The 12,445-nt window shown below is 47.2% G+C and overlaps 1 protein-coding gene across 1 annotated transcript in view; it reads right to left on the bottom strand.

The window, feature by feature from the left end:
* Window positions 1-487: 487 nt before the first annotated feature.
* Window positions 488-12,445, bottom strand: part of PRAG1 (PEAK1 related, kinase-activating pseudokinase 1) — a 65,555-nt gene continuing 53,597 nt past the window's right edge. Inside the window, exons 5-6 of the mRNA XM_025394269.1 lie at window positions 10,473-11,224; window positions 488-2,033 (exon numbers count right to left, since the gene is read on the bottom strand). Coding sequence (XP_025250054.1) covers window positions 909-2,033; window positions 10,473-11,224 — 1,877 coding nt within the window. The 3' untranslated portion in view covers window positions 488-908. The remainder of the gene's footprint in view (window positions 2,034-10,472; window positions 11,225-12,445) is intronic.

The raw sequence follows: 12,445 nt of genomic DNA, 5'->3' as shown, positions 1-12,445 counted from the left end.
CTATTAGGTTGGAGATGACAGATGGGAAACAGAGACTCCATCTCTGGCTGTAGAGATCTCAGTGCAAATACCTCCTGTATGTTTCCCTGTCCCGCTGTTCTGGCTCTTGCTTTTGTCCTTGTCACTCTTTGTTCTCATAACCCTGATCACACCTAGCTAAGTGGTCCCTTTAAGGTCTTTTCATCTGAGCCATCTGGGGTGGACTCTGTTTTCAGGCACGTCTCTGAATGATACAAACGGCAACCAGCTTTAGCAAACTGGAAATGGGTTTGAATTCCAAACCACTGGGATCACAGCGACTGTGTCTGGATTCTTTCCAGGAGGCTTTCAGGTGGGAAGAGAAACAGGGAAGATTAATTGGTACCCACTTGCCTGGTCCTTTGTAGACTGCTGCCCTATCTCCTGAAAAGCATAAGACCAAAGACAGGTCTGTTTTACCCACCAAGCATATTAATGCACTCAGGCACTTAAGGATAAAGGGCTTTGCTCATGACTCAACCAAAAAATTTTTTAATGGAGTTTTCTTCTTTTTTCTTTTTTTTCTTTAAATAACAATTTGACAAAAGGGTGAAGAAATCCTAAACAAGGTGTCGAGGCCAGTGTCCAGGCTGCACTCTGTTCACAGAACTGTCCCCAGGACGTTGCATGGAGCTAGAAATGTACATAATTACGGAAGAAAACAGGGAGGACTTGGTGCAGAGAGGAGACCAGTGTGGACGGGCAACAGCATCCTTAGTCTTTCATGTTTATATATGGTATATGTATTTTCTATATATATATTTATATATTTTACATCCAGGTATACCAGTCATCTGTACCATTTCCCAGGGAGACATGGGCGCTTCCAAGGCAAGACAGGAAAGGGTTAGGCAGGGAAGGGGCAGCGACAGTGCAGGCTGGGGCTTGGGTCACAAAAGCTGCAGGAGCTTCAGCGACTGTAAAAGGGCGCCGGGCTCCGCGGACGCCAGGTACTGGCAGCAAAGCCAGTCCTCCAGCTCCACGCCCCGCCTGCGATCCACCGCCTTCTCCGCAAACTTCATCATCATCAGGGCCCGCTTCATGTCGATCCAGTTGTGCAGCGTGCCGCACAGCGCCTCCTCCGAGGTGCCCGGCTGCTGCACCAGCTCGCGCCGGGGCCCCCACAGCAGGCACTGCAACACACGCTTGGCCTCGCCGATGCGGATACGCTTGATGGGGTCGGCCTCCAGCAGCAGATGTGCCAGCTGCTGCAGACCGGGTGAGTAGAGGGACAGCGCAGGCAGCGGCGGCAGGTCCTCCTGCCGGTAGTCCCGCTCCCGCAGCTGGGCGCGCACCTCGAACGGGTTGGGCTGGTGCAGCAGCTCGTAGATGAGGATGCCTGTCTGGAACTCATCGAACTTGCGGTACTGGGAGGCAGACACGATCTCGGGGGCCAGCCGGGCCTGGCTCTTCTTCTGCTGCAGGTTTGGAGTGCCGCCTGGCTTCTGCTTGGCCTTCAAAAAGTTGCTGATGATGAGTCTGGGCAGCTGCTTCTCCCGGGGCCCTTCTGGGGAGGCGGGGCCGGCTGCAGGGCTGAGAGTGCCACCAGCGGGCAGGGCGGCAGAGGAGCAGGGAGGCGCGGCGGTGGCGGGGGTGGGCCCAGGGGCGGCCTGGGGGGTGCAGTGCACCAGCAGCAGGTTCTCCAGGCACAGGTCCCGGTGGATGATGCCGTGCTCCTTCAGGTGCTCCAGCCCGTTGCAGAGTTGCAGAAGCAGGAAGCACACGCGCCGCTCGTACGCCTCGGGTTCCGCCTGGTGGCTGGCCGCCGAATCCCGCACGAAGTCGGAGGCGGTCTGATGCGGCACCTCTCGGGTGATGACGACCACGCAATCCTGCTCCTGGGCAGGGGGCTGTGCGGGCAGGGTAGGCACGGGGTCCTTGGGCGCGTCGGGGGAGGTGAGCATGCTGGAGGGCACCGAGGCGACGAAGTGGCCGCAGTCCTGCTGGATGTTAAAGTGCACGGGCACGGACGGGCTGCAGTAGGAGACTGTTTTGGGCTCAGGGGTTTTGCAGATCTGTGGGGAGAAGGAGAAGTGAAATCAAGAGTGGGGCCCATGGTTCTGCCCAACAAAGAGTGTGGAACATTTGAGTATCTATGTGCAATAAACCTATCCACATATGCTAGCAATCCATACACATGCTAGAAGAAAACATGGGACAGAAATTTTGGGGCCTTGGGTTGGGCAAATATTTCTTAAATACCACACCAATAGCGTCGTTCACAAAAGAAAAAAAATCACAAACTTAACCTCAAAGTTCTAAACTTTTGTGCTTCAAAAGGCACCATTAAGAAAGTGGAAAGACAAGTAACCAGACTGGGAGAAAATATCTGCCAAAATGTATCTGATAAAGGACTTGTTTCCGGAATTTGTATATAAAAAAACCACTCTTTTACAACTCAATAATACAAACAAAAAAGGATACAGAATCATGGCATAGAGAAAAAAGAAAAAAAAATGGGCAAGAGACATGAATAGGCAATTCACCAAAAAAATTTGTAAATGGCCACAAGCATGTGAAAAGATATTGGACATCATTAGTCATCAGGGAACTGCAAATCAAAACCACAATGAGATATCAGTCCATGCCCACTAGAATGAGTTCTAATAAAAGACAGTTCCTAGCGTCTATGAGGATGAGCAGAAATGGGAATCCTCACACATTGCTGGTGGGAATGTAAAATGGTGCAGACCCTTTGGAGCAGTTTGTCAATTTCTTAAAAAGTTAAACATAAAATGACCATACGACCCAGTGAGTGGGGTCCCTGCTGAGCAACACACAGTGTGGTAGGGAGCTATTGGTAGGAAACATCCCTTTGTGCACAGTGTGGACAAATTCTCACAAAGCCGAATAACGTTTATAAGAAAGCAGCCTCACTTCCCACACACTTTTCCTCCAAGGTGAGTCACAGCAGCTGAAAGAAACCAGAAAGTTCTCCAGGGAAGAGGGGACCAGAAGGAACCCTCAGAGGAACCTCAGGGCACCCTCTGAGATGAAGGTAGGAAAAACAAGATGGAAGATCTCAAGCTCCTCTGTGGAAAGGGCAGCTGGGGATCCACACCACTGTGTCTTTCTCGCCTCCTCCATCTCTTCTTACACAAATGACAGTGCCAGCCGCCTGGGGACCTCTAGCAATCCTAGTCCACATCTGGCTGCCACTCAACTAGAGAGTCTTGAACCAGCCATAATGGCCCTCTGTCAGGCCTCAATCTCCCTGTCATTACCCTGAAAGGGATTCAAGTCTCCCCTCTCAAATGAATATTATGATGCAACCTCACCCAGGCTTTGTAGAAAAACAAAGATCAGATGTGAGAAGAAAGGCATCTCACATCTACCCATAAAATATTATCCTGCAAACACTCCCAAAATAACCCTGCCTTCAGCCTGCAGTGTTGGAATGATGATGAAGCAGTGTTTTTGAAGTGCCTCAGTGCTTACAGGCGATACTTTTAGAAGTTCTATTGCAAGCACCTTTTTCACGGAGATTTATTTATATTGCAGCTGTACAAACCTTCTCAGCATGAAACCTGGCATACAAGAGCTCAGCCTCCAAGAGATGTTTTTAAAGCTAATTGTGGGGAATGGTGGGTAACACATTAATTTAGTAATCTATTATAAAAGCAGAATGGTAATAAAAGGGAAAGACATTTACCCCAGACATTGCTTCCTATTACACTAACAAAAACGATTTTGAAATACATGTCTAAAAGGCATTGTTCAGGCTCTTTCTTATTCTGGCCTACTCAACAGTACTCGGTTTTTATTTATTTTTTACTTTTTGAGACCGGCGGGAGTTCAGTGGTGCAATCACAGCTCACTGCAGTTTTGACCTCCCAGTTTTAAGCAATTCTCCTGCCTCAGCCTCCTGAGTAGCTGGGATTAGAGGTGTGCACCACCATGTCCAACTAATTTTTGGAATTTTTGTACAGACAAGGTTATCCCGTGTTGCCCAGGCTTGTCTTGAACTCCTGGGCTCAAGTGATCTTCCCACCTTGGCCTCCCAAAGTGCTGGGATTACAAGCGTGAGCCACGGTGCCTGGCGTGCACTTGGTTTTTAAATGGCAGGCTTCTGGAGCACTATTAAACTAAAGGAAATTTGCGGCAGTGGAGGGGGTCCTCAAAGAAAGCGTCTTGCATGTATTCAGCTGTGTTGTCAATGGAGATGTGGGAAGGACATCACTGTTATTGTCTCACCCCTAACACATACAGATCGGGCTCTTGCATGTGCAAGGACTGTGCCAATGGTGAGGGCTCCATGCAGCATCCCATTCAATCTTATTAAATCCAAGGAGGAAGATGCTATTACAGAGGAGGAAACTGGGGCTTCCAGCGGTTAAATTATTTGCTCCAGACTATACAACGTAGAAGTGTTCCAGAGGTCAAAAGCACGGGCTCTGCAGTGAAAAAAGGCCTAGGTTGAAGTATTAGCTCTGTAACTGTTGGCAAGTTACAGGGAATTTTCATTATTTGCAGAAGTTATGTTCTATGAAGAAGCCATAAACACTGAATTAGTGAATAGAGAACCATTGCTTAGGGGAAATACAAGGTAAGTTTCCTGGGAACTTCTGGTCACAATATTTTCATTAACTCACCAGTGTTCAACCTTGTTTCACATGTGCTTCTGTTTAGAGATACCTTGTTTAATATACATTACATGTTTAAAATACATTAACACGTTACATGTACATTAACATACATTAACATGTTAATATTCATTAACATGAATTCACAGGCAACAGCACTAGAGCTCATCCCCGAACAAAGCTTATTTAACACACATGTTTTTATCTGTGAGGCACATCCCAGCCTTGTGGTGGCTGGGTACACTAGACAGCACTTCAGCCCTATGCTGGGATCATTTTATTTTATTTTATTTTATTTTTTATATATATATTTTTGGAGATGGAGTCTCTCTGTCACCCAGGCTGGAGTGCAGTGGCACGATCTTGGCTCACTGCAACCTCTGCCTCCCGGGTTCAAGCGATTCTCCTGCCTCAGCCTCCTGAGTAGCTGGGAGTACAGGTGCCTGCCACCACACTCGACTAATTTTTTGTATTTTTAGTTGAGACAGGGTTTCACCATGTTGGCCAGGCTGGTCTCGAACTCCTGACCTCAGATGATCCAGCTTCAGCCATTTTAAACAGCAAAATCAACAACATGTAAACCCAAAAATAAAATTCTGAGGCCTTCCAACGATCTGAAATGGACCCTTCCTCTCAGCCAAGGGCATTCCAAAGTTAATCTAAAAAAATGAGTTCAGGCCATGATGGGAAGGGGGAGCTGGGCATGCCTCATGCTACCCTCCTCCCTGTTAGAACTACTGATAGAGCAGACTCTTCAAGTCTGATAAAAATATTTACAATTTGTTCTCACTGAAGCCTGCTACCTGGAGGCTTCATCTGTATGATAAAGCCTTGATCTCCATAACCCCTTCTCATAACCCAGACATTCCTTTCTAAGGATAATAACTCAACCAAGTGCCAATCAGAAAATCTTTGAATCCACCTATGACTTGAAAGCTTCCCCTGGCCCCCTCAACTTCCATGTACATCACACATGTATTGATTGATACCTATGTCTCCCTAAAATGTACAAAACCAAGTTGTGGCCCGACCACTTTGGGCACATAGTCTCAGGATCTCCTGAGGGCTGTGTCATGGGCCACAGGTGACTTATATTTGGCTCAGAATAAATCTCTTCAAATGTTTTACAGAGTTGGACTCTTTTCATTGACAAACGAAAAGCACATAAATGTGAAAAACAAGACGCTAAATAGACTGCAAAAAATCACCGTTGCTTCCAGGATGAGGGCTGAAACAAGATGGGAGACTGTCGCCTCATTCCCCTTCAGCTGGAAACATGCACGTTGGGTGATACAATTTGGCCATGTCCCCACACGAATCTCATCTTGAATTGTAGTTCTCATAATCCCCACGTGTGGTGGGAGGAACCTGGTGCTGTTCTCATGACAGTGAGTGAGTTCTCATGAGATCTAATGGCTTTATAAGGTGCTTTCTCCGCTACACCCCCACTTTTTTTTTTTTTTTTTTTTGGAGACGGAGTCTTGCTCTCTTGCCCAGGCTGGAGTGCAGTGGCACATCTTGGCTCACTGCAACCTCCTCCTCCTGGTTTCATGTGATTCTCCTGCCTCAGCTTCCCAAGTAGCTGGGATTACAGGTGCCTGCCACCACACCTGGCTAATTTTTGTATGTTAGTTTTTAGTAGAGATGGGGTTTCACCATGTTGGTCAAGCTGGTCTTGAACTCCTGACCTCATGATCCACTTGCCTCAGCCTCCCAAAGTGCTGGGATTACAGGTATGAGCCACCACACCTGGCTGCTTCTCCGCCTTTTGCTTGGCTCTCCTTGCTGTCACCATGTGAAGAAGGACGTGTTTGCTTCCCCTTCCACCATGATTGTAAGTTTCCTGAGGCTTCCCCAGCCATGCTGAACTGTGAGTCAATTAAACCTCTTTCCTTTGTAAATTACCCAGTCTCAGGTATGTCTTTATTAGCAGCGTGAGAACAAACTAAAACATCAGGTGACTCACATTTTTCTTTGCCTTACACATATCCAGAAATCACTGGAAAGTGCTTCGAGTATTGATTTTGGAATTACAAATAAATTTGAGCGGGTAGATGATTTTGCAAACACAGAATCCATAAATAATGAAGATGGACGGTATTTATCTCAAAGCATGTTTTCTCCTCTGAATGACAGGGGCAGGGATAGTACTTCCTCGTGGGGCCATTGTGAGGATCAGATGAAATGATGCAGGCATGGCTCTCAGTGCCAGGCCCGGCCCAGGGCCAGGCCCAGCCCAGGGCCAGCACAATGGGAAGGGTTGCTATGGTGACTGCTCTTGCCATCTCGGCTGTAGCCCTCTGGTGGTGTGGAGGCATCCAGAGCTGGCTTGCAGGTATTGTGCAAACCCGAAGAGCACAGCTGCCCAGGGGCCTGGGAAGAGTTTCCATGGCCCCTTTTTCTCAGGGGTATGAAAGGCCCGGGCCCAGCAAACACTTGAGACCTGGAGCTCCAGTCAAGCTGCTGACATTTTGCACAGAGATGTAAATGAAGGAGCAGAGTAAATGGCAACTGGGTTGGATGCATTTCAAAATCAGTGCAGTGGGCCTTTGGCAAGACCCGCAGCTTCCTCAAAGCCCAGCAACGGAGAGGGCTGCGTAGGGCGCATGCTAACCAGCCCTGTGAGTGAGCTCTGGGCCCTCGCCGGAGATCATTCTACAGTACTGGATGGGGGAAAAGGCGGTGGCGGGGGAGTGGCTTCTTCTCCATCTCCGTCTCCCCACTCCCCGCCCCCACCCTCATTTCATTTTCAGGGGGCCCTGCACTCGGATTCTTAGCTCTAGAACTCTACATAGACCCTTGGTTCAGCTCAAGTTTCAAACGTTTTGCTGAGCCAGGACTCATTTAAACTTTGGAGTCAGGGCCTTATTCACAGGCGAAAGTCTGGGCTAAATCATGTCTGTGAAATAAAAAAGGCCCAGCAGCTTAAAACGGGTCCCTAATCACCAAACTAGAATTACTGTCTAGATGGCTGAGAAATGAAACTGCTTCGAAAACGCACACACAGCTAATGGTTTTTTTTTTTGTTTTTTTTTTTTTCCCTGTCACTTATTCATGCGGTGGAGCTACAAGAACCAGTTTTATCTCCTCACTGCTGCAGGGCGCTGAGCCCAAGGTAGTAGGTTCCAGCATCAGCAAGGAGCAGGTGTGAGCCTGCTATTGTTAACTGGAACTCCGCAATCGCAAATGAGGCTCCGTCTGCCTTCAGTGCCGGCTCCCTGCTTAACATGCGCAGATGAAATGCGCTCAGTCTCAGACAGGCAGCAGCTCGCTGGCTGGGAAGGGAGACCCACTCCCCCTCTTGCGGATCCCCAGATGACTGTATTTCGTCTAGACTGGAGAGCTAATGAAGTGGAACAGCTGCCCGTGCGAGATGATGCTCCAGGGCCCCCACGGCCCACCCCCCAGTGACCAGGCCAGGCACATTTGCAAATTGATACTGTTCCTGGTAACCTCGTTCCAAGAATTACCATCCTCTGCATATTGGATGCTAGTCTCCAAATTTCCTTTTTCACGTGGCACAGAGATGGTCCTTGAGCTACCAGTCTCCAGCAAATTCAAATAGGAAACCCCTGCAGCTCTTGCTTAGAGGGCTAAGGCTTATCTTTTGGTTTCTGTGTGGCTTCTATTGCTAATGAAATAAGGAGCAACACTGGTTTTTAACATTCTTAACGAAAATTAAATTTCTTTTGTGTTGTTTATTAGAGAATGCGGCTAATTCTGCACGAATATATGGGGCCCTAGAATCCAAGCTGCACGGCACAATTATTTACGGATGTGAAAAACAAAACTGTGGCGGGGCACGGTGGCTCACACCTGTAATCCCAGCACTTTGGGAGGCCGAGGCAGGCAGATCACAAGGTCAGGAGTTCAAGACCAATCAGGCCAATATGGTGAAACCCCCATCTCTACTGAAAGTGCAAAAATTAGCCAGACGTGGTGGGGGGCGCGTGTAGTCCCAGTTACTCAGGAGTCTGAGGCAGGAAAATCGCTTGAACCCGAGTGGTGGAGGTTGCAGTGAGCCAAGATCACACCACACACTCCAGCCTGGGCACAGAGCGAGACTCTGTCTCTAAATAAATAAATAAATAATAAAAAAGTAAAAACAAAACCGTTTGTCCCAAGGGCTCCTTCTTGCAGAAGGATCACCTCATTTTCTATCCCATGAGCAAGAGAGATTCAATCCCTTCCACCAGGCTTTTTCCTCTTCCAAATAGAAAGGCCAGCTGTCTCTTGATACTGAATAATATTATTCAGTACATATTATTTATAATAATACTATTACTACTACTATTGATAATATTCAGTACATATAAATAATAATTATAAATAATATATAATGAACATTAGTATTATTACTACTATTATAATTACTATATATTATTTATATATACTGAATAATATTATTAATAGTAGCAATATTATTACTTAAATATTATTGAATGTTATTTTTTAAATGTTAGCAATATTATTTTAGAAAATTGTTGGTAAGCAAGCTGCCCCACCAAGGCCATTTCAAATTAGCTTATTCTTTGCACTTTTCTAACTGGAAGAAAAAGGATGTCTTAGGACAGGGGATGAGAGAAGACAGCTCAGGGTCTCCTTCCTGACTCCCAATAAAAGCCTACATTTATAGAAGGGCCAGGGTCTCAATAGGTAATCAAGGAACAGCAAAAGAAGATGAGAAATAAGGCCACAGGAAGGACTGGAGTTCATGGTAGAGACCCCAGTGGCCCACATGGGTGCAAATGGCTCAACTAGCTCACACAGAGCTGCACTCTGACAGGGCAATGCGGTGCGGGTAGCAAGAGGCCTGAACCAGCATCAAAGGTTAAAGAGCTGTGCTGCCCTCAGCTAGTCACTTAATGTCTCTGAGCTTCATTTATCTTCACTGGTAGGGACATAACTTAGGCTTTGGAGACAGACACACCAGAGCTCAAATCCTTTCAATCACCAACTAGCTATGGGCAAATTACGTAACCACTTTGAGCCTCAGATCCCCCGTCTGTAAAACCTACCTAACCTGTAGGATTACTGTTAGGATTAGAGGTAAGAGTCTAGTTGTAGAGTGAAGGCTCACACAAATGATATTATTACTATTATTGTTCAGGATGATTCCTAGGTCGAATGCTCCTTCTGGATCTAACATTAGAAGAATGACCTCATTATTCATCTCCCTCACTACATCATAGCTCTATAAGGAAGCTTATATTCACCCCTACATACTCAGATTATGGCAAAGTACCTGGCATATAGTAGACACTCAATAAAAACCTGGTCAATACATGAATAAACTCTCTGTTGCACTAAAAGGCAACTGTTTTCTTAATTCAGCTAAAGGACAGAATGTGTCTTATATTGATACTACACATCTCATTGCACCATGTCCTGGGGCAGAGAGAGAGTGACATTGTTGAGCACTAAGTGTTAAAAGAATGCTTAGGGGTCAGGGGCGGTGGCTCACACCTGGAATCCCAGCATTTTGGGAGGCCGAGATGGGTGGATCATCTGAGGTCAGGAGTTCGAGACCAGCCTGGCCAACATGACGAAACCCCATTTCTACTAAATATACAAAAATTAGCTGGGCATGGTGGTGCACACAGATAATCCCAGCTACTCGGGAGGCTGAGGCAGGAGAATCGCTTTAACGTGGGAGGCGGAGGCTGCAGTCAGCCAAGATTGTGCCACTGCACTCCAGCCTGGGCAACAAAGTGAGACTCCATCTTAAAAAAAAAAAAGAAAAAAGAATGCTTAGGAATCAACTCCCCTCCTAATGCCCAGACAGGAGAAATGACTTGCTCAAGCCACAGTTCTGCCCAAGCCAGCACCAGCCAGTGGCACAGCAGAATGGAAAGAGCGAGTGGTACCTACTTTCACAGCATAGGTGCTGCCGGGGTCCTCAGAGCAGGTGGCACAGTAATAAATGGCATCCCCCGAGTCACAGCAGGGTTTGTTACAAGTCAGCTTGAAGAGTGACCAGTTATTCTCATTGAAGTGGAGCTCCTTTTTCTGGCCGCCCATGAAGAGGTCCTCACATTTGGCTACAAGGCGGGCCAGGGACTGGGTGTAGAGTCCCCCCAGCTTGGCGTAGGTGCCCTCCTTGCTGCTGATGTTGCTTAGGAGACCGTGCAGCTGAAACTGGGTGCTCCCGGTGGAGGCTTGACTGGACACACTCAGCTGGGAGGACGAGGCGGATGGGGTCCCTTTGCACTGGAGGCCAGGGCTCCCACAGCCACCTCTGTTGCCCGCCAGCCCTGCTGCTGGAACCCAGTGGCCACTGCCTTTGAAAGCTTTCTCCAGAGGATCAGAAGAGGAGAAGACAGCATGGTGGCGGTTCCCGGGGCTCAACGAAGAGCTAAAGTGAGACTCGTCGTGGACGTTGGTTTCTGAGTGGCTTAGATTCAGTTTGGGGCTTGCTGTTTGGGGCTTGGGGGAGCCTTGGGTCCAGAAGAAGCCATCCGGCGAAGAGGCTGCCCGGCTCACTATCTTTTTCTGGGGGAGTGGAGGGGGTTGCCGGGGTCCACTGGGGGACACATCCTCAGTGGAGCCTGAAGGAAATGGAACGGGAGCAAAGAGCTTCTTCCCGCTGTTGGTGGGCGAGTGAGCCAGCTCAGACGAGGGACCTGAAGAGGAGAGACAGAAACCATCAGGCCAAGCAATGCCACTCAATTCCAGGATCCTGCAGACTTTTTTTCCTGTATTCATTTATTTGGTCAAAGCAATTGATTTTATTTTGCTTCTTTTCTATTTCTCGAATAGACAATAGATGCACAGTGGAAAAAGCGAAAATGCAAAAAAGGTATAGATTGACAATTAAGTCTTCCTCCTAGCATGTCCCTCAGCACCCAGCCTCTCTTATCAGAGGAAACCACTGCCAGTAGTGTTTCATGCATCCCTCCAACAACCCAAACAAATGTGCACAGGCACACACACACACACACACACACACACAAAATTACATAGAAAAGAGCAAACAGCGGCTACTGTTTGGAATAATGCTTTTCTTTCACATCTTGGAGAGACTTTTTAATCAAATATGCAGATCTATTTAATTATTTTAAACAGTCTTACCATAATATATCATCATATGTAAGTATCATAATTTATTTAACCATCCCTTTTTGATGGACACTTAAATTGTTTCCAATATTTTGCAAACAATGCTGCAACAGCAATAACAAACTTGAACATGTGTGGTTTCAGTGGAATTTTTTAACAGTCAGGTTTATAGAGGGTGTAATTGACCAATGGTAAAATTCTCCCTTTTGGCTGGGCATGGTGGCTCATGCTTGCAATCCCAGGAGGCCGAGGTGGGCAGATCACCTGAGGTCAGGAGTTCGAGACCAGCCTGGGCAACATGGCGAAACCCCCATCTCTATTAAAAATACAAAAACTAGCCAGGCGTGGTGGCAGATGCCTGTAATCCCAGCTACTCAGGAGGCTGAGGCAGGAGAATCACTTGAACCCGGGAGGAGGAAGTTGCTGTGAGCTGAGATCGCATCACTGCAATCTAGCCTGGGAAACAAGAGCGAGACTCCATCTCAAAAAAAAAAAATAAATAAAAAATAAAAAAATAAAAAAAAAATTCTCCCTTTTTAGTATGCAGTCGCTGGAGATTTCACGCATACCCTGCTGGCTTAGTGAGTAAGGCAGGCCCACAGAGATTTTAGAAAGCAGGAAGGTCATGATTTTAGAAAAAGGAAATGGATCTTAAAGAAAAGTGAGTCTTTTCAAGGCCCCACAGTTTCCGGAGTGGTGCATATGGATAAAGAGTCTGCCTGGGCAAAGGCTCACTCAGGGCCACAGGTGTCTGCAGGGCATGGGGACAATCAGAAAACCTTTCT

The sequence above is a fragment of the Theropithecus gelada genome, chromosome 8, assembly GCF_003255815.1.
Source record: "Theropithecus gelada isolate Dixy chromosome 8, Tgel_1.0, whole genome shotgun sequence".
NCBI lineage: Eukaryota > Metazoa > Chordata > Mammalia > Primates > Cercopithecidae > Theropithecus > Theropithecus gelada.
Note: the sequence above shows the minus strand (reverse complement) of the source record. Positions and strands in the feature narration are given on the sequence as shown.